The 27666-nt window shown below is 26.6% G+C and overlaps 1 protein-coding gene across 2 annotated transcripts in view; it reads right to left on the bottom strand.

The window, feature by feature from the left end:
• LOC127286321 (E3 ubiquitin-protein ligase TRIM9) overlaps positions 1-27666 on the bottom strand; it is a 224660-nt gene that overhangs the window by 15557 nt on the left and 181437 nt on the right. The window contains exons 3-5 of one of the 2 annotated variants that reach the window (XM_051312709.1): positions 18307-18402; positions 6675-7068; positions 3776-3808 (exon numbers count right to left, since the gene is read on the bottom strand). In XM_051312709.1, the coding sequence (XP_051168666.1) occupies positions 3776-3808; positions 6675-7068; positions 18307-18402 (523 nt within the window). The remainder of the gene's footprint in view (positions 1-3775; positions 3809-6674; positions 7069-18306; positions 18403-27666) is intronic. The other variant, XM_051312710.1, reaches the window with a different exon arrangement.

The raw sequence follows: 27666 nt of genomic DNA, 5'->3' as shown, positions 1-27666 counted from the left end.
TCAATGTTCAATCAAAGTTAATTCAAACTTAACTCAATGTTAAATCGAAGTTAAATTAATTTTGAAATGCAGTTGCATTAATTTTAAATCATAAATGAATGAATGTTAAATTATCATTAAATAACAGTTTAAATCATTTTAAATTAATATGTATCATAGTTAAATCAATATTAATTCAATGTTAAATCAATGTTAAATCAATGTTAACTTAATGTTAACTTAATTTTAATTCCAAGTTAACTCAAAATTAAATCAATATTAACTCAAAGTTAAATCAATGTTAAATCAATGTTCAATCAAACTTAAATCAATGTTAAATCGAAGTTAAATTAATTTTAAAATGCAGTTGCATTAATTTTAAATCAAAATTGAATGAATGTTAAATTATCATTAAATAATAGTTTTAATCATTGTAAATTAATATGTATCAATGTTAAATCAATGTTAAATCAATGTTAAATCAATGTTAAATCAATGTTAAATCAATGTTAAATCAATGTTAAATCAATGTTAAATCAATGTTAAATCAATGTTAAATCAATGTTAAATCAATGTTAAATCAATGTTAAATCAATGTTAAATCAATGTTAAATCAATGTTAAATCAATGTTAAATCAATGTTAAATCAATGTTAAATCAATGTTAAATCAATGTTAAATCAATGTTAAATCAATGTTAAATCAATGTTAAATCAATGTTAAATCAATGTTAAATCAATGTTAACTCAATGTTTAATCAATGTTCAATCAATGTTCAATCAATGTTTAATTAATGTTCAATCAATGTTCAATCAATGTTAAATTAAAGTTAATTCAATCTTAACTCAATGTTAAATCGAAGTTAAATTAATTTTAAAATGCAGTTGCATTAATTTTAAATCATAATTGAATGAATGTTAAATTATCATTAAATAACAGTTTAAATCATTGTAAATTAATATGTATCATAGTTAAATCAATATTAATTCAATGTTAAATCAATGTAAAATCAGTGTTAAATCAATGTTAAATCAATGTTAACTCAATGTTTAATCAATGTTCAATCAATGTTCAATCAATGTTCAATCAATGTTCAATCAATGTTCAATCAAAGTTAATTCAAACTTAACTCAATGTTAAATCGAAGTTAAATTAATTTTGAAATGCAGTTGCATTAATTTTAAATCATAAATGAATGAATGTTAAATTATCATTAAATAACAGTTTAAATCATTTTAAATTAATATGTATCATAGTTAAATCAATATTAATTCAATGTTAAATCAATGTTAAATCAATGTTAACTTAATGTTAACTTAATTTTAATTCCAAGTTAACTCAAAATTAAATCAATATTAACTCAAAGTTAAATCAATGTTAAATCAATGTTCAATCAAACTTAAATCAATGTTAAATCGAAGTTAAATTAATTTTAAAATGCAGATGCATTAATTTTAAATCAAAATTGAATGAATGTTAAATTATCATTAAATAATAGTTTTAATCATTGTAAATTAATATGTATCAATGTTAAATCAATGTTAAATCAATGTTAAATCAATGTTAAATCAATGTTAAATCAATGTTAAATCAATGTTAAATCAATGTTAAATCAATGTTAAATCAATGTTAAATCAATGTTAAATCAATGTTAAATCAATGTTAAATCAATGTTAAATCAATGTTAAATCAATGTTAAATCAATGTTAAATCAATGTTAAATCAATGTTAAATCAATGTTAAATCAATGTTAAATCAATGTTAAATCAATGTTAAATCAATGTTAAATCAATGTTAAATCAATGTTAAATCAATGTTAAATCAATGTTAAATCAATGTTAAATCAATGTTAAATCAATGTTAACTCAATGTTTAATCAATGTTCAATCAATGTTCAATCAATGTTTAATTAATGTTCAATCAATGTTCAATCAATGTTAAATTAAAGTTAATTCAATCTTAACTCAATGTTAAATCGAAGTTAAATTAATTTTAAAATGCAGTTGCATTAATTTTAAATCATAATTGAATGAATGTTAAATTATCATTAAATAACAGTTTAAATCATTGTAAATTAATATGTATCATAGTTAAATCAATATTAATTCAATGTTAAATCAATGTTAACTTAATTTTAATTCCAAGTTAACTCAAAATTAAATCAATATTAACTCAAAGTTAAATCAATGTTAAATCAACGTTCAATCAAACTTAAATCAATGTTAAATCGAAGTTAAATTAATTTTAAAATGCAGTTGCATTAATTTCAAATCAAAATTGAATGAATGTTAAATTATCATTAAATAACAGTTTAAATCATTGTAAATTAATATGTATCAATGTTAAATCAATGTTAAAGCAATGTTCAATCAATGTTCAATCAATGTTCAATCAATGTTAAATCAATGTTAAATCAATTTTTAACTTCTACTCTCTAAATGTGAATTAGTAAAAATGTTTACTAATTCAAATCAGTGACTCACTTTTTCCTTTAGAATTAGTTAAATTTTACAAATTCAGAAGCAAAAAGTGAGTCACTAATTCAAATTAGTAATCATTTTTACTAATTCAGATTTAGAGAGTAGTTAAGTCAAGTTAAATTAACATTAAATAAAGATTAAGAAAAAATTAAATCAATATTAAATTAATACGTAGTCATAATTAAATTAACATTAAATCCATATATAATATTGAATCACTGTTATTATAAAATAATAGTTTAATTAATATTGAATCAAAATTAACTCAAAGTTAAATCACAGTTAAATCAGTATTAAATTGAAAATTAAATCAATGTTTAAATATTGTATCAGAACGTTGATTCTACGAAAATATCATCTTTTAAAAGGGTATATACTGTAGGGCAACTTCAAGACAAAAAATTTACATTTTTATTTGTATGCAAAGAAGTTTTATTGTCACTAAGAATATTTTTTTTTTTTTTAAACTTTAAGTAAATTCTTTTTTAAACATAAAAGTTTAGAAACAGTAGGTGTTTTATTAACGAACAAATTTTTTTTCCTGTGATCTAAGTGAAAGAAAATCTTTTCTTTTTATTAAATTCCGCTAAAGGGGCTAAAGTAAAGTTATCGTGTGACGTAAAGTTAAAAAGTAGGGAGACGAGAATAAGAGAGCCTGTTTCTTAGTCACCGACCTCCAATCATATTTATTTCTACAGAAATAATTTTCAATTATTTAAACAAAAAAATAAATATAAATAAGTAAAAGTCTCCAATAATTCATTTTATTTAATAATAATTTAGAATTTTTAAAATTATGATTTGAATTTGACTCCATTGATTGAATTTTAATCAAGAGATTATATGATATTTAACAAAAAAAAAAAAAATAGGAATTTATTTTCCGCTCACTTAGCTATTTCTTTATCGGCTATTTTAAAAAGTACTTAGCAGCTAATTTTTCTCCGATCGTGAATCAGCAATTTGTTGAAAAGAAAGTCGGTCTTACTGGCAAATTTGATAAGAGGTCGAGAGAAAAAAAAAATAAGAGAGGGAGAGAGAGAGAACTTGGTTTAACTCGACATCGCTATAATACGAGATCGTTAGCGTAGTTATGCTCCAAGACAGGTAGCTGATTAAACCCCTTTTGAAACGTTTAGTCAAAGATGAAATATTGTTAAAGAAGTCGCCTGAAGCATAACTTGGAAATTACTGAGTCGTCCTTTTCAAGTTTATGTTAGAGACAGACGCTATTAGAGACTGGTATTTTTCCTCCTTTCTTTTTTTTTAGTTTTTATTTTTGAATAATAATTTATTCCTTTCTATTTTTCTTTTTACCTGCAGTTGGATATCGATCTTCTCCTTCGGATGCTGCGTCCGAAAAAATGACAAGCATTTTTTTTTCAGAAAACCAACAATTGTTTTCATGCACAATATATTTGTTTAAAATTATAATTTTTGTTTTTGTAGTCAAAAAACAGAAATACGCAAACACAAACAATAAAAATCATGCTCACTTTGAAAATCACGATTTTTCAAATCTTATATTTTTTTTTTATGTCTTACCCCAAAAAATTCTTCCATTCTCTGAAAAAAAGATAATTGAATTAGGGTATTTGAATTTTTTTTGTTTGTTTTTTTTTCATTGAACTACAACATCTGGTTTATTTTCAGAATTTTGCCAATGGGAAATTGACGATAGGCGCAGGTTTGGGTCAATATTGAACTACCAAGTTCAATATTGCTCCAAACTTGTCGATTAATACTCGCGCAGTGTCGGGGAATTTTCCACTGAATTATTTTGAATATTGCACCTCTACATGAAAAATAATTAAATGTCTACCACTGCTCTAACTAATGTTTGCTATGTGTATAGTTAATTCACAGAAGTAAAAAAAAAAAAAAATACAAAATGAACTATTAGAAATAGAATAAAAAAATTGGACATATTTTCAAAATGTCAAAAAAATTTATTATTCTCATTGATTTTACCAATGAAAATAATTCCAATTAACCTATTACAAATTACCGACTGAGTACTTTATAGTATTACCTACAGAGTACTCGATCGGTAACTGTTTTATTTTTTTTAGGTTAGGTTAACAAAAAACTATTCCTAACGTATAAAATTTAATTATTCATTTGTATTTACAATATACTTAATTAAAAATCAATTTTCCTGTCTCAAATATATTTTTCTATTTATCTTTTTATTCATAATAATAAAAGTATTTGGGGTAAGACTTGAAAATATTTAAGAAAACCATTTTCTTTATACCATAGATATATTATTAGCTTATAATAATCGAATTAAATAAATTATTTCTAACAAAAAGCTAAATATTTGAATACAAGCAACCAAGCTATAAGCTTTTAGTTAACAAAACGATGTGATTATAGATATTATAAAAAAAAAATAATTCTTTACATTGAGAAGCATTAAAAAAAATCTCTATATATATAAGAAGCCAAAAATAAAGCAGAAGAAATAATTAAGAAAAAAATTATTCTAATTTTTCGTAATTAATAAAATTTTTAAATGTAAAAAAAAAAAATCGGTGCATTGGTGAATTTATGAAAAATTGTAAAATTAGGCATGTTTTCAGAAAATTTTTTTCCCTGCTCTTTCCTTTCATTTTTTAGGGCAAGAAAAAAATTTTCGGCTTTTTATGTCAAGTCAAGAAATAGACTTTGTCTTTGTCCACTATTAATAGTTTTCAATTACTAATAATAATAATAATATGAATAATAACAATAATATAAATAATAATAATAATATAAATAATAATAATTATTATTCGCTTTTTGTTTTATTTTCTTATTATTTTCCTTCTCAAGGACTAAAAAAATGAATTCAACAATCATAATTTAGTTATAGAAAAAACTTAAAAAGATTTCAAAAAGGATGTTATTTATTTACAAAATTATATTATTATTATTATTATTACTATTATTACTATTATTTTTATTATTATTATTATTATTATTATTATTATTTAATTACAAAATTGGAAAATTATAAAAATTAATATATAGATTAAACATAAATTTTAAGATTATGTTTCATTTTAACTATATATAATTATTTAATTTAATTTAATTTCATTTATTAACGGGACATGCCCTTTCGTACAAAAGTAATTATAAGTAAAAATATAATTATGTAAAATTGAGAAAATAAATTTTGTATCCTTTAAAAAAACCTAATACATTATTTATGTAAAGTTTTTCCGTTAAGAAAAAATGACCCTAACATTAAAAAAAAACCTATTTTAATTATATTCATAAATCTTTTAGAATCATTTTGTATTCAAGTAAAATCGGTAAAATAGAAATTTATATTATTAAAAATTTTGAGGTTATGTTCATTATGTTTAAAAAGATGTAAGTAAATTGTAATATATTTTTAAAAAATTCGGTTTTCTTTTAAATATTAATTAAATGGACAAAATATGTAGAAAATTTTTTGTTATTATTATTATTATTATTATTATTAATTAATTAGACGTACAAATAATAGAATTTAATAAATTTCATTGTATTTCTTTTAGAATGAAAATTAAATTCCACATTAATTTTAATCAAATTAACAAAATATTTCGAAATCTCACAGAATTGAGAATTGACAGTTACTTATTGCACAATTAATATTAGTTTTTAATTATTTACTGCTTTAATTATTACATTTTCTATATAAATTGGCACTATTAAACTTCATTTATCTTTTAAAATATTTTTTTTTTCATATTTTGTCGATTTAAAAAAATATTTTTCGAACAAATCGCAATGTTTTTAACCTCAAACCCAACAGTCTCTTGAGTTAGACATTGACCTAATTTTGAGGTTATGTTTTCAGGTTTATTAGTATTTTGGTCCTGAACATTAACAAGACACAAAACAAGAGACCCCTAGATTTCAGATTCTAACTTAACCTCAAAATTTGGTCAAAGTTCAAGGCAAAAATACTCAAAAAGAGAGTACTTGGCTTAAGATTAAAAAATCAGCAAACATAACCTCAAAACTAGGTCAATTTCTGAGTTAAGAGGGCGAACATAACTGTAAAATTGAAAATAAAATTTTAAGTTCTCAAATCAAGAAGCCCACTCGATTTGAGATTAAAATCAGTAAACATAACCTCAAAAATTCAAAATTAGATAGTGGACAAAACAAACGATGAGAGATATCTATTTCTTGATAGACAATGTGAGAGTAAAAAAGTTTGTCGAATTAAACTTACGTTTCATTTGAACGAATGTAAGCTGATCGATGGCTCGTAGTAGTGGTTTGTCATCGAGAGTGAGGTCTAGAAGAGGAAGTCGAGCAATTTCCTGAACACCCTCAGCGCCACCCCAGGAACTGGCTGCTGTGGCTGCTCTCACGGAAAGCATCCCGCCGATTTGAAGGAAGGCAGCGCTGTCAGTTTCCTTGAGCGCCTCGATGCAAAAGGTGAGAAGGGCCGTTGTCGTTTGCAGATGGGTGGCACATCGAGTCACCTGATCCCTTAATGCTCGCACTCTGGCCTCCCTCGTTTGCCTCGCTGCCTCAATCAGTCTTGATTTCCGGGCCTGAAGCATACTCACGAGATTGCTCACCCTTTCTTCAACTTCCTTCTCCAGGGCGCAGCATTCTTCCTGTGAAATTAAAAAAAAAAAAAATTTCTCTTTAATCAATGTCGTTAAACTTTTTTTTTAACATCTAGATTCATCTTATTTTTTTTATCGTTACTTTGTATTTTCTTCTTCTTTTTTTTACAAGAAAAAGAGGAAATTAAGAAGAATTTTTATTACGTTCATTACATTTCAATCTTCCTTTTCATTTTAAGTGAAATTTTTACATAATATGTGACATCTTACCGCGTAGAATCTAGAGGAAATTAAAAATTTTGGAATAAACTGTTTTTTCTCAAAAATTGTGAATGGTATTTTAAAATTTTTTATAGCATTCATTTATTTGAGAACTAATTTAAGTGCCACAATTATTTTTTTTAATTTCGCTAAAAAATTTGTAGATAGATTTCTATATTACCGACAGTTTTCGGAAAGTTTTCTATTTTACCGATCGGTAAATGAAAATTACTTTGAATGAAAAAAAAATCACGTTTATTCAAAATCTTCATCTCATTTTTTTTATCGTTACTTTGTATTTTCTTCTTTTTTCACAAGAAAAAGAGGAAATTAAGAAGAATTTTTACTACGTTCATTACATTTCAATCTTCCTTTTCATTTTAAGTGAAATTTTTACATAATATGTGACATCTTACCGCGTAGAATCTAGAGGAAATTAAAATTTTTGGAATAAACTGTTTTTTCTCAAAAATTGTGAATAGTATTTTTAAATTTTTTATAGCATTCATTTATTTGAGGACTAATTTAAGTGCCACAATTATTTTTTTTTTAATTTGGCTAAAAAAATTGTAGATAGATTTCTATATTACCGACAGTTTTCGGACAGTTTTCTATTTTACCGATCGGTAAATGAAAATTACTTTGAATGAAAAAAAAATCACGTTTATTCAAAATCTTCATAAAAGCGGTTATGAACAAAATTTTTCCTTTCTCTAATCCAGAGAAACAAAAAAAAAACGCTAAAGTTTAATTTTTTCCACATTAATTTCTTTAAACTCTACCACAAATCTTATTATTATTTATGGTTTGTAATATTCACTTTGACGAGATAATAATTAAGGGTAATTTAAACAAACTTCCGATTTAATCTGAAAAAACAATGTTGAGATGTATATAAGAAGTGGAAATAAGGAGAGTTAAAACTTTGTTAACTCCTGGAAAATCCAGTTAAAAGTTCCCACTAAAAACAAAAGATGCTGCTGCATCTAAGAATACTTTTACAACTTCATCAATTCTAATTAAAAAAGATTTCCACACACAAAAATCTCAATAAAAAGAAAAGAAATCGTATAGAAATCGAGGCAATTCAAAAAATTCATAAAATTTCATGCGCTTTTAAAAAAATTATGCACGCACTTTTTTTTTAGTATATTTTATATACATCGTTTCCCTTTAGGAACAAAAAAAAATGTTATAAGCTTAGTTTTGGAAAAAAAATTGTTGAAAAATTTTTATAATTCAAATAATTAAGAAAAAAAATTGATTCACTTTGTCCTATTTAAAATAGGGCTATGGTTAGGGCCTCCCCAGTTTTCCATGTTTGAAAAATATGTAAATAAACTAAGTTTTTAAAATTACTTTTTGTAAAGAAAATTATTGACCAAAAACGATCATTTTATACAAATGTTGTAGTAATTTTTTTATTATTACTAATTATAATTAATTTTTTTTTAATAATTATTTAAAAGGACTATAAACTATTATTAGATGTAAAAATAATGTAGTTATTTTTTTATCACAAAAAGAAGATAGTACACTCTTAATATTAAAGAAGGTAAAAGGTAAAATATCAGTAAGTCAACGTAGCTGTGAGGTCTGAGTACATGGCCCGCGTCTTAAAGGTCCTGGGTACGATCCCCCTTATGAGTGCTAGATTTTTCAAAATTATTAAGTATTTTATATACTATATAATGTAATAATTTTAAACAAAATAAAAATTAGAAATTAAATAATTGTAATAACTGCGTCATTAACTTAAAATAATCTCACAAAATAGATAAATTTAAAGAAAAAATTACAAGGCCCTGATAAATCAGTACAGCTATATTTCAATTTCTGTACGGGGATCCAAATGAAAAAACAAATAATATAAAAATTGTATCTTATATGATTTAAAATTTATATAATATTTAAATATAACACATATTCTCACTCTATTTATCACGAATGGAAATAACAAATTTGCTTAAAATAGATTTTGAATTCATCTCAACATTAAAGGGAAACGTCTCGATTGAGCGTCTTTCTATAAAGGCACTCGACGTAATCGTTTTACGCTTGTGTTGCGTCAGGCCAATTTATCCAGTTTATCAAAAGGTTCGATTTCTATATATATATATATAAAAGGGGTCTGTAAAATGTGTGAGAACAGCTTTACGTTAAGCGAAAAAAAATAAAACGATATAAAAATGAGTTGATGGTGAATATAAAGTGATGCGCGCCTACGTGGTTTATTGCCCATTTTCTTTCTAACAGAATAGCTTTTATAATGACAAAAAGTGATTTCTAACGTTATGCAATAAAAAAATTATCTTTCAAAAGTGATAAATATTTTACCTTAAATACATTTTTAAATAAATTTTTTTCATTATTTTCAGATTATTAAAAAATACTTAAGGGGTTAGGGGTAGTCAGAGGCACGAAAAAATGAGAATTTTCAGTATTTTTTTTTGCTATTAAATAATTTTATTTTACAAAAGTAGTAATATGGTATTATTAAACAATGTTTTGACTTGAAGTCACGAAAATTTAAAAAAAAAAAAATTTTTATTTCCGAAGTTACAGCTGTTTGTGTTAACCCAGTTCCAAAAAAAGGTCCTTGCGGTGACAATCATAAGTCCTTGGAGATTAATCAGAAATCAATCGGATAAAAAAAATTAGTTTTATAAATAAATAATCCTGGGCCTGATCGAAGGATTTTTTTTTTTCAAAAATTAACAAAATGGCGGCCTCAGGAAATTTTTGTCTAGATTTTTGGGAAAAAATCAACAGTTAATTGGTCTTAAAAAATCGAAATTTTTCAAAAAAAAAAAATCCTTCGATCAGGCCCGAGTTTATTATGTATTCTAAAAGCTGTATAAATTTCATTAAAATCGACTGAGCGGTTTTCGAGTTATAGTTGTCACCAGTTCAAAAAACATAGTTTTGAGAAAAACGCGTTTAGTTTCACACTAGATTTACGTACAAAAAAACGAATTATTAAATTACTTACACCGAGTCATCTATTCCTGGGCCATATTAATTTAGGTACTACTACATATACCCAAGTCTAAGTTCATCGATGACAATAGAACCCTAAAAGCCGATTTCTTGCAGCTGACACTAGCTGCAAGCGCTCCCGAGCGCTTTAAAAGGCCCGAGCTCTCTTTGTTATTTGTCGAATAACTTAAAAACGAATTATCGGATTAACTTGAAATTTTCAGAGATTATTTTTAAGATATTTTACTTAACGAAAATGCAAAAAAAAAAATTTGATTTTTTGAAAATTCTGACTACCCCTAACCCCTTAAATATAACACAGGCCAACAAAATTTCAAGAATTTCATGGTGCCCAAAGGGTTACAGCCGATTCTTATAGGATTTTGTCCGTAGAATCCAAATCTGGCCATGAAAATGCTAAATTGCCTCTAGTTTTCGAGCAATTTAGGTTTAAAGGTGTCAAAAACTGCATTTTTGGCACTTTTTGAACGTCTGTAAAATAATCAAGCTACACAATAAAACAGTCCGCATACGACGAAATGAAAGCTTAATTATTACCCTTTGAGACCCTAAAACAAAAGATTAGGTAATTTAAACTTTAAAATATTGGGAACAGTTTTTGAACTCGCGGATGCCCGAATTATGCTCAATGCTTTCACGTGCATTTCCTAATGCATAGGACTGAACTTAAATTGTTTTTTTAGTATTTTTGGGCCGTTGACTACGAATTTGAAGTCAGGTTTCAAAAATTCAAAATGGCGGATCCAACATGGCGGACACAAAAATTAAAAATTGTTGGGTTTGCCAAAAAACTTGGTACAGGGGAGTTTTTGGGGTCGCTGATTACAAATTTAACGTCATATTTTAAAAAATTTTACTGACGGATTCAATTTTGCGGATATAAAAATTAAAAGTTTGTATTTTGATAAAACTTGGTATTCGAAAGTTTTCAGGGTCGCTGATTACGAATATAAAGTCAGATTTTAAAAAGTTAAAATAGCGGATTCAATATGGCAGACAAAAGAAATTGAGAATCTTTCGGATTGTCATGAGACATGATTTTAGGGAGTTTCTGGTGTCGCTAATTACGAATTTAAAGTTAGATTTCAAAAATTTTAAATGGTGAATACAATATGGCGGAGACAAAAATTAAAAGTCGTTCGAATTTTCATGAAATTTGGTCCTGGAGAATATTCAAAATATTCAAAATCAGCAACCCTAAAAATTTCTCAATAACAAAAATTTCATAACCATCAGAAAGATTTTTAATTTTTGTGTCCGTCATATTAGGTCCGCCATTTAAAATTTTTAAAATCTGACGTTAAATTTGTAATTAGCGACACCAAAAACTCCCCTGTACCAAGTTTTATGGCAAACCCAACAATTTTTAATCTTCGTGTCCGACATTTTGAATCCGCCATTTTGAATTTTTGAAATCTGACTTTAAATTCGTAATCAGCGACCCCAAAAACTCCCCAGTACCAAGTTATATGACAAACCCAACGATTTTTTAATTTTCGTGTCCGCCATATTGGATCCGACATTTTGAAATTTTTAAACCTGACTTCAAATTCATAGTCAACGGCCCAAAAATACTAAAAAAACAATTTAAGTTCAGTCCTATGCATTAGGAAATGCACGTGAAAGCATTGAGCATAATTCGGGCATCCGCGAGTTCAAAAACTGTTCCCAATATTTTAAAGTTTAAATTACCTAATCTTTTGTTTTAGGGTCTCAAAGGGTAATAATTAAGCTTTCATTTCGTCGTATGCGGACTGTTTTATTGTGTAGCTTGATTATTTTACAGACATTCAAAAAGTGCCAAAAATGCAGTTTTTGACACCTTTAAACCTAAATTGCTCGAAAACTAGAGCCAATCCAGCATTTTCATGGCCAGATTCGGATTCTACGGACAAAATCCTATAAGAATCGGCTGTAACCCTTTGGGCACCAAAATTTTGTTGGCCAGTGTAATATATAATTATATTAATATTAATTGGTAATTAATTTAATTATTATTATTATTAAATATGTTTAAAAAAATAATTTTTCTTTATGTAAAATACAAATACACTTGAATAGTAAATTTATTTACCGACAGTAAGTATTAAAAAAAAAAATTGTCGGTAATTCAGAAATCTACGTAAAAATTTCGTAATTAATTTTGAAAAAAGAAGTTAAGGCATTTAGTTTAGATCACAAATAAATGAATGCTAAAAAAATTTTTAAAATACTTTACAAAATTTTCAAGAAATAAGAATTAAAAAATTTTTGCGACGTTCTTTACCATGGTTTTTTTTTTATTTACGGTTGTCACTCGAGGGATTAAATAATATAAAAAAATATATTACTATATGAAAATTTAACTTAACGAAAATATTACAAAAAAAATTTCCCTAATAATTATTTTATACCCAAAAAGAAAGAACATTTATAATTATATATGACAATCATTCTCTAAATAAATCATCAATTGACGTGGCGGCAGCTTACCTATCAGCAGAAAAATGCTTTTCATGCTCATATTTATTTTTTTTTGTGAAGAATTTAATCCGGATATAGAACGAAACTGTCGGAAATAATACGAAAACAGGGAAACCGTTTTAATAACCCGAGGGGAAGCAGACTCAACCGATAATTAATTGTATAGTGGGTAAATTGTTAATTGCCATTGATGTTAATATAAATATACACATATACATGTAAGTACAGTATATAGTAGAGGTCAAAAGTGAAATGCATTTTGTATATATATATATATATATATATATATATATATATTATGCATAAAATGTAAAATGTAAAGCTTATTTTGAACCGCTAACCATGCTTTTCCTCGACTATATATACAGAGTACTGACAAAACAATATTCCCATTTTGTTGTTACATATATATGGAATGCCGTGAAAGCATAATGTTGCTGTAATGTTCGCGTGAAAATTGTTATTCTACCAGTATATAATCTGAAAAGTGGTATTCCATCGAAATCCACTCCTACAGGAGCTGAGACTATATATATATATATAAACTATATAACACGGCTCATTAGTTGTGACGATATATTTTGCGCGCACACACAAAACCGAGTTTACCCTTTTATGTACTGTCACATGATTATGTGCACGCCACTATGATCAGCTACATACTCTGAAAATGGGGTCTATTGAAAATTGTGTGTGAATATCATATTTTAATATACCTTATACTTCATTTGATCATCCATAAATGAGATCAAAAATCATATTTTACTCGTACAGAGCGTTTGAAATCCAATTTTGCAAAATTAATCGAAAAATAATGTACTATTATTATTATTATTTAATCCTAACTATTTGGATCGAAAAATAATTTACTATATTTATTATTATATTATTTAATTGAAATTATTTGAATTATTATTATTATTATTATTTGCAATTTCATTGAATTTTTACTTCTGTCGTTCTGTATGATGCAATATTTCTTTAACTTGATATAACTTCACGGCAAGAGTTGAGGTCCGTCAAACCAGTTCCTCCACAATTAAAATTTAGAAATCGGACTACACTAGATTTTTGGGCTTTTTTAGGGCTATTTTTGGACCTCAAGAGTTGTTATACAGGGTGTTCCAAAAGTATGGAAACTTGCAAATATCTCGAAAAGTACGAATTTTCGTAAAAAAAGTGTTCAATACAAAAGTTGTTCCAAACAAAAAGATCTACATTGTTGAAACCAAAAAATTGGGCCCCGGGCCCAATGTTGGGCCCTACAATGAAAAAAGTAGTTTTCTTAAATGAGACCACTAATTTTGAATATCAAATTCGTAATCCCCATGAAATTCTGCGTTCAGACATGTGGTATAAGTGCCCAAAATATTGGGCCCAATCCAAGATATCGGGCCCAACATTTTCGACAAAGAAATAAATTTAAAAAATCGTATCTTTGGGGGTTTTCGGGGTCACAGGATTACAAAATTCAAAGCTACTTTTCAAATTGGGCACAGAGCCCAATGTAGGATTCCGCGGCCCAATGTAAGGCCCACAGTAAAAAAATTAGTTGTCTAAAATAAAACCCACTAATTTTTAGTATCCATTTTGTAATCGTCATGAATTTCTGGATTTAGTTTTGTAGTACAAATGCCAAAAATATTGGGCCCAATGTCTAGGATTGGGCCCAAAATTTGTTGACAAAGAAATAAATTAAAAAAATTGTATCTTTGGGGGTTTTTGGGTTCACAAGATTACAAAATTCAAAGCTACTTTTCAAATTGGGCACAGAGCCCAATGTAGGATTCCGCGGCCCAATGTAAGGCCCACAGTAAAAAAATTAGTTGTCTAAAATAAAACCCACTAATTTTTAGTATCCATTTCGTAATCGTCATGAAATTTTGGATTTAGTTTTGTAGTACAAATGCCAAAAATATTAGGCCCAATATTTTTGGCATTTAGACAACTAATTTTTTTACTGTGGGCTTTACATTGGGCCACGGAATCCTACATTGGGCTCTGTGCCCAATTTGAAAAGTAGCTTTGAATTTTGTAATCCTGTGACCCCGAAAACCCCCAAAGATACGATTTTTTAAATTTATTTCTTTGTCGAAAATGTTGGGCCCGATATCTTGGATTGGGCCCAATATTTTGGGCACTTATACCACATGTCTGAACGCAGAATTTCATGGGGATTACGAATTTGATATTAAAAATTAGTGGTCTCATTTAAGAAAACTGCTTTTTTCATTGTAGGGCCCAACATTGGGCCCGGGGCCCAATTTTTTGGTTTGAACAATGTAGATCTTTTTGTTTGGAACAACTTTTGTATTGAACATTTTTTACGAAAATTCGTACTTTTCGAGATATTTGCAAGTTTTCATACTTTTGGAACACCCTGTATAGTAACTGCTACCATATCAAAAGTTGCCATGGTAATCGTTACTATAGCAACTGTTGCTATGGAAACGCTTAGCATATCAACGATTGTCATTTTTAGCAGAACGTTTCCATAGCAACTGTTACAGCAACAAGTTTTGTAATTACTATAAAAAAATAATAACAATAATATTAAAATAACGGGAGACATGATTATGTTTTAAAAATCATTAGTTAGAATTTTAACTTTAATGAACTAGCAAAATTAAGTGCGCGCAAGCGCGCGAAATTAGGGACTTAATTGTTTATTATAAAGAAATTAAAATTAATATTATCAATAAAATTTTTAATTTATTATAATATTATTACATTGTTAATAATAATTCCTTAATTTTTATCAAATAGAAAAAAATATTTCTTGATTTTTTTTTGATTATCTGTCGATAATTTTTCAGAAATTATTCAAGAAAATTTTCGATTTAAAATTTAAATTGATAATTTTTAATATAACATATATCGGTAAAGGTCTTGTAAAAATTTCTTATCATCAAAATATTTATCATTAAATAAAGTTTTTTATTTTTTATTATATAATAATAAATAATAATAATAATTATTATTAATAACTTTAAATTAATAAATAAATAAATAATTTATAAATTATTTAAATTTAATATTTAATATATATTATTCAATATTCCTAATTAATTAATTAATGTAACATATATAAATATATATAAAATATAATAATTTAAATTTTATTTTAAATAAAATTTATTTTAAAAAATTTTATATTAAGTTAATATTTAAAAATAAAAATTATTAAAAAAAATTAATATTTAGTCAAAATTAAAAATTTATATTTATATATAATATAAATATATATATAATATAAATTTTTTTAATTATAATAACAAAAATAAATAAATATTTTGTGAAAATAAAAAAAAAAATTTAATTTGTAATATATAATATAAATAATAAATATAAATAAATAAATAATATAAAATTTTTTTTATTATTTTTAAAATTAATTAAATTATCGTGATGTAATTAAATAAATTTTTGAAATTTCATAAAATTATCAACTTATGCAGCTTACTCTAACAGCAATCGAATCAATTTTTCTCACAATCCACACAATTTTTTTGCACGATTCTAACAATTTTATAATTTTTAATAATTAAAATACGACCGCACAAATGACAATGTCAAAACATTGAAAAATTTTAACCAACACAAAATAATGTCAAACAACACATTTAAAAAAAACAAAAGACCTATAACAAATACTAACTTCAGGTGTGGACAGAATGAACGAAAGATATTCACGATTATTATATGTAATTTCATTTGTCATTTCACGTAACTTACACAGAAAAAATGGTGGGTAAAAAGTTGTAAAGATAGAGGATAAAAGTCGTTAGGATACAGGGTAAAGGATAAATTTGTGATGGATAAAAATGTTACTAAAATATTACTAGAAAAATGGATGTCATATTTGAATAAACTGTCTAATTTTAAAAAAAATATTAGTAATTTTACACTTAACTTATTAAATCCACAAATTTTTTATAAATAAGTAATTGTATGTGGAAATATTTTGCCTATAATTATTGTCTATTAATAAAAATATCTTTGACTAATACAACGTGACAGCTGACGACAATGCGTAAATAATCAGAACTGGGAAATTACAACTCAACGTCTGTATTGTTGCGCGAAAGCAGAGTTGGGTAGTAACTGAATTTTTTGTGCATATTAGGCTGTGTCAGTTCATCGAGATATTTCGAGTTCAAGATATGACGTCAGAGGCCTGGAGGGACAACAAACAGACGACGACACAATGTTATTCTTACGGGGAAGAAAATTTGTTTCCACTTTCATCAATTTTATTCATACTTTAAACACGGAAAACGCTTGTTGACATATAATAAAATTAAAATGTGTGTTGATAATTAATTTTGTTATATATTTGATTCAATTGCATTGATAGATTCTCTGAATTCGTGATAAAATATAAATTTTTGAGGTTAGGAGTGTTTGTTTACTAACTTGAAATATTTTACTGCTGCGGTAATTTCCACTTAAAATATATGTTTTATATCTTTTTTAATAACATCCATACTGGATATTGTTTAATAATGTTAAAATGCAGTAAATGAGTAGAACAGCGAGATTCCTTGTACCAAACTAAATCATTTCTCCAAAATTTTAACCCAAAATTATTTTTTATTTCAGAGAAAGTTTCAAATCACAAAAAAACGTCCTTTGCCTACATACCCTTAATATAATAGGCATTATTTTAAAGAATTTTTATTGAATAGTATTTTATTGCATAGAATTTTCTTTCAGATGAATTTTCATTTGTTCGAATTATTATTTGATAGAATTTCCATATTAACCGATTTTTCATACTACAGAATTTTTACTTAACCAAAAAATCATTTAACAGAATTTCTAATTGATAGAATTTTCATTTGTTCGAAATTGCAAATGGCCGAAACAACAATCGATTTCGGCGCGATTTTTAAAATCAATTAATCAAAAATTAACCATAAAATTGTGATTGATTGATTTTAAAAATCGCACCGAAATCTTTCTGTCGATTGTTTGTTCGGCCGTTTGCAATTTCGGACAAATAAAAATTCTATCAATCAGAAATTCTGTTAAATGATTTTTCGGTTAAGTAAAAATTCCGTAGTATGAAAAATCGGTTATATGGAAATTATATGAAATAATAATTCGAACAAATGAAAATTCATCTCAATAAAAATTCTATGCAATGAAATTCTACACAATAAAAATTCTTTAAAATATCTATTATGTTCAATGAAAATTCGAGGAAATAAAAATTCTGACAAATAAAAATTCGGCTCAAAAAAAATTATGACAAATGAAATTTCATAAAATTAAAATTCTAACTAATGATTTTTAGAACATAATCATGCGTCCAAAAATTGTAATAATAGAACAAAAAATATTAAACTCAATTTTATATTTTATGACAAAATTCTATATAACAAAAAACATGTTCAGATGACAGAGAAAAATGCTGATTATTGCATTAAGTAATGAAATTATACATTTTTCCCCGCATATAAATGACTGAAAAAAAAAAAAAAAAATACATACATTTTCATTGTGTCCGGGAATTGTTCGGTAGAATAGATGGTAAAAAGAAGAAACTTGCATACTTACGTGCACTTTATCTGTCATTCCTTTTAGCCTTTGAATGAACTCCGTTGTAGAACGTGCACGCTCCGACAACTGCTGCAGATTTTGTGACAGTTCCGTCTGAAATGTGAAACGAACAAGTAAGAAACATTGAAATAAAACAAAAAAAAAGAAAAGTATTTTATTTCATTGATAAAACGAAATTTAAAATTAAGAAAAAAAACGTATAATTAGAAAAATTTAATCCAAAGAATTTATAACTACTATATTTATATAGAGGAAAAACGAGCTTGTATAAAAGTTTTTTTTGGTATTAAAAAGAGATTATTAATTCTCCTGTACTCTTGGAATTATTTAGCATAGTTTACATATTTTTAAATTTCTTTTTCCTGCATTTTTCTTACAAAATCCAAAACTTTGTTCGGAATTTTTCTTAAACACTTTTTTTTTCTTTGTTTATATGTACTCAGTGAAAAAATTACATATAATAAAGTCCATACGAATGTTTCGTTAAAATTCGAAAGAGGAAGCAATGTTTCTTAGGGTATGCTCGCAGGTATCGTCTTCAAATCTCATTTATAAAACAAAATAAAAAAGGAAAATGGAAATTTCGCAACTATAGTGTGATTTGGGATCATATACACGTGTTTTGAAAGCAAAAAGCGTGTTGGAAAATCGTGACAAAAATTTGTATCCCAAAGAGAGCTTGGCCTCAGCCATGTGAACGCCGTGTCGGATCGATACACGATGTTGCTTTCTATATACTGATACTACCCATGTATATATATATATATATATATATAATAATAGTATATACGCACACGTGCAAAAAATTTACGTAAATTCACTCTGAAAAAAATTTCCAATTTTTATTTTTTTTCCTCACTTTTTTTTATTTAAAACTCAAATATTGTGAAAATTAACAAACTTTTTGAATATTTTTTTTCTATTCGTCATTGAAAATTCATTCGAAAAATGGACTCTTGACAATGTATATATAAAAAAAAAAAAAAAAAAAAAAAAATGAATACCGAGACAAAAACAAAACGTGCTCATGATGCAGAAAATTTTTTCTAAAACAAAAATTGACTATTCATGAAAAATTTGAAATTAAAACAAAATATTATTTAAATTTTTTTTTTTTATATTTTCTTATTTATTTTAAAATAAAAAAATTTTATTTTATATTTTTCTCTTTCAATACTTTATTTAGCAAAATTCTCTTCTCTTTTTTTATTTTTGTATCAAATTTTTAAATGAAAATATTCTAAACTAACAGAAATTCACAGTAAAGGATTAAAAGAGTAAAATTAAAATATAAATATTTAAAATGTAAATTTATGTATTAAAAAAAACAATACGAAAATAAATAGGGTTAGAATTTCTCGAAAGAGTTGCATAAAATTTTTAAAAAAAAATTAAACTTTCGATGTTAAATTTTTTTTTTTTACTCCTACTATTAATAAAATAAGTTTCTGAAAATAGACAAAAAAATTTTTTTCACTACCCAGATAGCACGGGAACTTGCAGCAAGCTTGCGGCAAGTTCACCGTGCAAGCTTGTCTGAGCTAGCGAAATGTCCCACCCAGGGCAAGCTTGCCATGAAAGCTTGCTGTAAGCTTTCCAGGAAAGGTTGCTGCAATCTTGCCATGAAAGATTGCTACAAGATTGCTGCAAGCATGCCGTGAAAGATTGCTGTAAGCTTGCTACGTAAGGTTGCAGGAGAATTTCAACAAGCTTCTGGAAAGGTTGCTGCAAGGTTGCTGCAATTTTTAAAAAATACATTTTAAATTAAAAATAAACGTCACAAGGATTTTCAAATTTAGAAAACAAATAAATTTATTTTTAATTTAAAATGTATTTTTTAAAAATTGCAGCAACCTTGCAGCAACCTTTTCAGAAGCTTGTTGAAATTCTCTTGTTGAAATAAACGTCACAAGGATTTTCAAATTTAGAAAACAAATAAATTTATTTTTAATTTAAAAGGTATTTTTTAAAAATTGCAGCAACCTTGCAGCAACCTTTCGAGAAGCTTGTTGAAATTCTCCTGCAACCTTACGCAGCAAGCTTACAGCAATCTTTCACGGCATGCTTGCCGCAATCATTCTTAGTATGCTTGCAGCAATCTTGTAGCAATCTTTCATGGCAAGATTGCAGCAACCTTTCCTGGAAAGCTTACAGCAAGCTTTCACGGCAAGCTTGCCCTGGGTGGGACATTTCGCTAGCTCAGACAAGCTTGCACGGTGAACTTGCCGCAAGCTTACTGCAAGTTTCCGTGCTATCTGGGTATTTGTTAAAAAAAAATCTTAACATCTAGTTGACTAATTCAAAAACAATTTTTCTCGCCTTGTAATGTAACATTTATAATTTTTGTAATTTTTGTTTCAAAAAATTTTTAATTTAAGACAGCTAAATGTTTCAATTGTCCATAATATTATACATCCCGAGAAGATTTCTTTGATTTAAAGAAATCACTTTCTTTGACTTGTTTTCTTTCATTCAAAATAAAATTTTCTTTGTTTCAAAAGAAAATTTCTTTGACTCAAAGAAATCTTTTTTCTGGGTGTATTAAAAAAAAATTTGAATAAAAGAAATTTATGCATTAAATAAAAAAAAATTCTAACATTCATATAGGGTCAAAGAAACATTTATTTGAATTAAATAAAAAATTTCTTTAAAACGAACATAATTTTTTTTTTGTTTGGATCAATGATAATTTGTTTGAAACAACTAAATTTTCTTTGTATCAACACTGAAAAAAATGTGTGGTCAGTATAACCAAACTTTGATTGTGCCAACCGAATTGTTTGGTTAGCCTAACCAAAGTTTGGTTGTACTAACCGAACATTTGATTGCTCTGATCATACAATTTTTTCAGTGAAACAAAAATTTGTCAAAGAAAATGATTTCTTTGAATCAAACACTGAAAAAAAATTCTGGTTAGGCTATATTTGACATTAATTTCTAGTTATGTTAACCAGAATTCTAGTTGAATTAACTATAGAATTCTCGTTAAAATAACCAGAATTCTGGTTAACCTAACCAGAATCAAAATGTTAAATATGCCCTAACCAGAATTCTGGTTATTCTAACTAGAATTTTTTTTCAGTGAAGAAATCTTTTTTCTGGGTGTACCAAAAAAATTTTTTTTGATCTATTTTGATTTGAGTATATGAATAAAAAATAATTTAACACTGAAAATTCATTACTTTTTGATAATTTTAATTTTAAATTAATTTTAATTTTAATTTTTTTTTTGATTCGTTTGAAAAATTCTAACCAAATATTCACTGTCAGATTGAAATTAATTTAATATATTACATTTATTTTCAAATTGGCATTGTCAGATATAAGAGAAGAAAATGTATGTACATATATATATATATATACGTTTCCACTTTTCAATACGTTGTATACAACGCGAGTTCACGAGAATTCTAAGTGAATTTGTTTGCATAGAAATTCAAGTACTCTACAATTCTATACATTGCATTGTATTGTTCGTTAAGAGACTCAATCGACACCTTTTTCTGCGTGTGCCATGTGAATAAACTCGAATACCGTCATGTTCGAGGAAAAAAAAAAGAGCTCTCCAAAAACACATGGATATATGTAGGTATTCGTATAGAAATGCTAAAATGCACAAAGGAAAATAAAGTGGTTCGGCCCTTTAAATTCCAATACCTACATATATGTACATATGCGTATAGTCACAATTATCATGAAATAAAACAAAAAAAAAAAAATTCCTCACTTTTAAAAAACAAAATCTATTCTATTACAAAAATCCTTGGAAAATTAAATAGATAGTAAAAAATATAATTTACACAATTTTATCATTTATGTCTAGTATTTATTTCAATTTAATTATTATATTATCAAATTTGTTTTAATATTGATAATATTTTTATAGGTTTACCATTAACAACATTCAAAATAAGGTTTAACAAAAGTTTAATAAAAGAAAAATTGCGAAATAAACAATTACAAAGGTCGTGAACATCTTATCACAAAATATATGCAATTTATTATATAAATTGCAAAATTATATTTTCTACATCATCTTTGTCATACAACAGATATCACTGACTCTAGTCTTTACAATAATTAAGTAATTATTTATTAACTAATGTTAATTATAACAATTGGAAAACAAGTAAAAATCACGAAAAAAAAATTTATTTTTTGATTTAACCCACATTTTGGATATAAGGGTTTTCGTGGTCGCTGAATTCGAATATGATGTTAGATTTTCAAAATTCAAAATGACGGATCCAATATGGCGGACGACTTTTTTAAAATTTTAAACAAAATGGCTTGAAATTTGTTACTCGGAGGTTTTTGAGGTCGCTGATTACGAATATGAGCTTAGTTTTTAAAAATTCAAAATGGCGGATCCAATATGGCGGACGACTTTTTTAAAATTCAATCAGAATGGCTTGAAATTTGTTACTCGGAGGTTTTTGGGGTCGCTGATTACGAATATGAGCTTAGTTTTTAAAAATTCAAAATGGCCAATCAAAAGTGGAGGACGACTTTTTTAAAAATTGAATCCAAATGGCTTAAAACTTGTTACTCGGGGATTTTTAGATTTTAAATTTTGATATCAGATTTGAATTCAGCAATCCTAAAAACTCCTGAGTAAGAAATTTTAAGCAAAATCCGGTTGATTTTTTAAATTTTTGCCCACCATATTGGATCCGCCTTTTTGAATTCTTGAAAACTAACATCGGATTCATAATCAGTAACCCCCGAGTAACAAATTTCAAGCTAATCCGGTTGATTTTTAATTTTTTTTGTCCGCCATCTTGGATCCGCCATTAAAATTTTTTTTTTAATGTCACATTTGAATTCAGCGAACTCATGAACCCTTATATGTATACTAAGGGCCAGTTTCACCAACTCCGGTTAAAAGTTAATCAGCGATTAAAGATAATTTAATCGTTCATGATTGGTTGGTTAGGGATTTAATCGCTGATTAACTTTTAACCAGAGTTGGTGAAACTGGCCCTAAGTTTCATAAAAATCTGTCGGCCAGAATTTGCTAGACATTTTGGGACCAAATCATGGATTTTTTCTCAAACACGTAAATGGTTAATATTTCAATTGAATAATAGAATTTGTATGGAAAAATACAAAAACAAAAAAAAATTACCACAATTCAAGGTATTTTTTAACATTAAAATGACTTACTCTTTATATAGAGTCATATATAACACGGATTAATGAAATGCCCTGCGTTATTATCGAGATTATGTTTTTCAGTACTTACAAAATATCTTCGCAATATCTCATTGTTTTATCAACCCACGCTCAGAACTAATATTGCGGTTTAAACTCTTTTATCAGTAGAATCACTCGAGAAGCCAACTCATTATTTGGAAATGATTTTTTTTTTGTGAAGCATCGAGCACAAAATTTATTGGGAGCGTTAGTACTTTATAATTATTAAAGTTGTATTTGTGTATGAAGGTATGGATTTATATTTAAAGGCTTATTTTGCCTGTTTCACTTATTAAATAAAATTAAAAAAAACTTTTTAGACTCGTTTGTTGTCTTTATTTATTATCATGATTAGCTGATTAGCAGGGATGCCAACCACCAAACGTAATTGCGTCTGCGCTACTGTAAACTGTCTCATTGGTAGAAAAAGGCGCTCTTATTTAAAATACTTTAATATAAGAAAATGTTTAGAGAACAATAAAAAAAAGTTTTAAGCAATAATTTATTATTTTTATATATATAGTTATAATGTTTTTTAATCAATATGAATTTTTTTTATACATTATTATAAGATTAATGTTCATTAGAAATAATTTTTGTTAAATTGTCTTTTTTTCTACAAACATCAAGTTTATAATTTTAAAGTATATATTATTTATTATTACGGGAATTTTTTAATTTTATATTTATAAATAATACTTTTATTATACAACGATTTTATACAACGAGTCATTTTATTTTAACATAAATCTCAATACATAAAATTATTATCAAAAGTTGGAAACTTTTTACTCATGAGAGTTTACTTTCTATATGTTTTATATAGTCATAGTGGATTCTATTTGCGCGCGTAATTTAAAAATTTTATATTAATTTTGAATTTCGCGCGCAAATAGAATTTACTATGGTTATATAAAACAAAGAAAGTAAACTCACGTGAGTAAAAAGTTTCGATAATTCGAACCTTTTGAAAATTCGATCAAATAAAAAATTCAAACTTTTGCCATTTTTATTACCAACGTGAAACAAGAAACCTACTGCGCATGCTTCGTGGCGAACTTTTTTTAAAATACATTATTTTAACCAATAATTAATACATTATCGTTTATGGATTTCATAATCTAAAATGTCGACTAAAAGTTTAAAAAAAAAACCGAAAATTCATTATTAAATCACATTAATTTCAGTAAACAATAAAATAATAATAATAATAATAAAATATTAATTTATCTGAATATTTTCAATGAATGTAAATTTCAAAATTTTGTCTTTACTTTTAAAATAATATAAAAATTTTAGTTTGATAAAAATAAATGCATAGTAGAGAAATATATGATGAATCTCCAGACTGACGTAATTTTTCATTTAAAGGGTAAAATTTACATATTGCCAATATGCTCTGCACGGAAAATCTATTTTTCCAGACTCGTTTATCGCCAATTTCCTTTCTCTCTCTTGCGCGCGCGCTCTCTGTTTCTTTCTCCCTTACTCATCATATACTCTTTACTTCTCGCTTTTCCTGAGATTACTTTCGTCTTGCATCCATGAAGCTTTATCCTAAAGACTCTAGTCGATCGTCTCCGGGCATATTTTTCAGAATAACTTATTTTCTCTTCATTGTCCCAGCATTACGTTCCTGTGTGCAACTCAATTTACTCAAAAGTATGATGATGTATCTTTTCCTTGCCTAAGGGCATTCATTTACTCCTTAAGGTGTAGAGGTATAGTATATATATATATATATATATATATATATATATATATTATGCCACAGACACGAATGTCTCGCGCGCCAGACAAATTTTCTTTTCCCTCAAGGGAGAAGAGGCGACGACAGATGAAATTAAAGACGAATTAGATTTTCTACAACTTCAGCTCATTTGCATTTTCTTTTCAATGTTAATGATTCGTGTCATAAAATTTAACCCATTTTAATCGTTTGCAGTGTTAAATGACTTCTTCATCATTTCAAATTTGCGCAACTATATAATTAATTATACCAATCACGTTTAGGAGGATGGTGATCGTGACATAACCTCAAATTAGAAAATTATTTTTAACTATGTTTTCAATGAAAACTAAATTAATTGATTATTAATTATTAATTAATTAACTAATAATTATTGCGTTAAAAACCCACTTTTTTAATTTGAGGTTATGTTATTGTCACCAATTTTCTTGAAATAAAATTCAACAATATTTACATTCTCCTCATCACTTTAATTTTTAATAAGAAAGAATAATATTTTTATCTCAAGTTTTTCTAGTACCTCAGATAAAAGATTCTTTGCTTCATAGAAATTTATGCTGTTATAGGGTCAAAGAACAATTTTTTTTTTTGACTATTGAATGTTTTTCTTGTGCGTGAGCAGACGATAACATGTCGATGCAGATTTCTACAATTGAGACTTTTAGTCCAATATGGCGGATGACAAAATGAAAAATTGATCGGATTTCCTTGAAACTTGTAACTCGTGGGTTTTTAGGGGCGCTGATTACGAATATGACGTTAGATTTTCAAAATTCAAAATGGTGGATCTAATATGGCGGATGAGAAAATGAAAAATTTATAGGAATGGCTTGAAACTTGTTACTCGGGGGGTTTTTGGGTCGCTCGTTACGAATATGATGTTGGATTATCAAAATTCAAAAAGGCGGATCCAATATGGCGGATGACAAAATGAAGAATTGATCGGATTTGCTTAAAACTTGTTATTCGGGGGTTTTTGAGGTCGTTGATTACGAATATGACGTTAGATTTTCAAAATTCAAAATGGCGGTTTTGTGTGTGTGTGTGTCGGTGATCAATTTGATCAATTTTAACAAAATTGTCCGCTATATTGGATCCGCCATTTTGAATTTTGAAAAACTGACATCGGATTCGTAATCAGCGACCCCGAAAACCCCTGAGTAACCAGTTTCGAACGTATATGATCAATTTAAAAAAAAATTGTCCGCCATATTGGATCCGCCATTTTGAATTTTGAAAGTTTTTAAAATCTGGCTTCGGATTCGTAATCAGCGACCCTTAAAACCCCCTATAATGCACTTCAAATATAAATTCCTGTTAAAAAAAATGTATGCTTCAAAGGATTAACAACTTTTTTTAAAGGAATTTCCGTATAGTATTGAGAGGATTATTATTAGGAAAAGTGACGCAATTTATAAAAGTTGCTAATAATTAATTAAAGCAGATGTAAATATAACTCGCACATAACCTCAATTTCTTCATATTTATGTGCGAGTTATATTTACATCTGCTTTAATTAATTATTAGCAACTTTTATAAATTGCGTCACTTTTTCTAATAATAATACTCTCAATACTATACGGAAATTCCTTTAAAAAAAGTTGTTAAACTAAAAGTCTCAATTGTAGAAATCTGCATCGACATGTTATCGACAGCACACGCACAAAAAAATATTCAGTAGCGTATCAATTGAAATTCTCTTCGGGTATATTTCCTGGGCATCCAAAATTATATTATTATTATTATTATTATTATTATTATTATTATATTATTATATTTCTATTATTTTATTATAATAATATTATATTACTATTTTATTATAAGGACTACACTGCAAAAAAAAGGAAAAGTTTGCAACTCTAAAAAAGGAGAGATTCATTTAAAAACTTTTCTCTGTTTATACTATAAATTTTAATTACAAAACCTAACATTGTACTGTTGAAATGCGCGTAGCTATATATGAAATTTTACAATTGAAGGAAATTCTCGTAAATTTGACACACCAATTCATGTACCGATATTTTCATCGTTGAATGTAATTCACTTTCTGGATTCATCCAAGCGCAGCTCTTTGCCAACGAGCGAGGTGAAATGGAGCCGAGGTCACAGAGAGACGAAGATTCGATTATACCCCTTTGGTATGTTCTCGACAGGCACCCAAGAAGCTCGGGAAAGGTTTCGAAATTTAATTCTCCCTCATTCCCAACTAAATATTAAATCCCTCTGCTCTTTAAGCCAAATATATGTATATACTATATTAATTTGTCTACTCTCATATCTCTTCAATTGTTCTCTAAATATTGTATTCATAAATTATTTTCAAATATACAAGAACAAACAAAATTGTTCATTTTTTTTTTGACAAATCTTGTCGCTTTCATTTTTTTACAAAGTGAATTCAATTTGCGTTG

The sequence above is a fragment of the Leptopilina boulardi genome, unplaced genomic scaffold (genome assembly GCF_019393585.1).
Source record: "Leptopilina boulardi isolate dan_hultmark-lab unplaced genomic scaffold, ZJU_Lbou_2.1 LbouV2_352, whole genome shotgun sequence".
Lineage (NCBI taxonomy): Eukaryota > Metazoa > Arthropoda > Insecta > Hymenoptera > Figitidae > Leptopilina > Leptopilina boulardi.
This window is presented reverse-complemented; position numbering and strand designations above follow the sequence as displayed.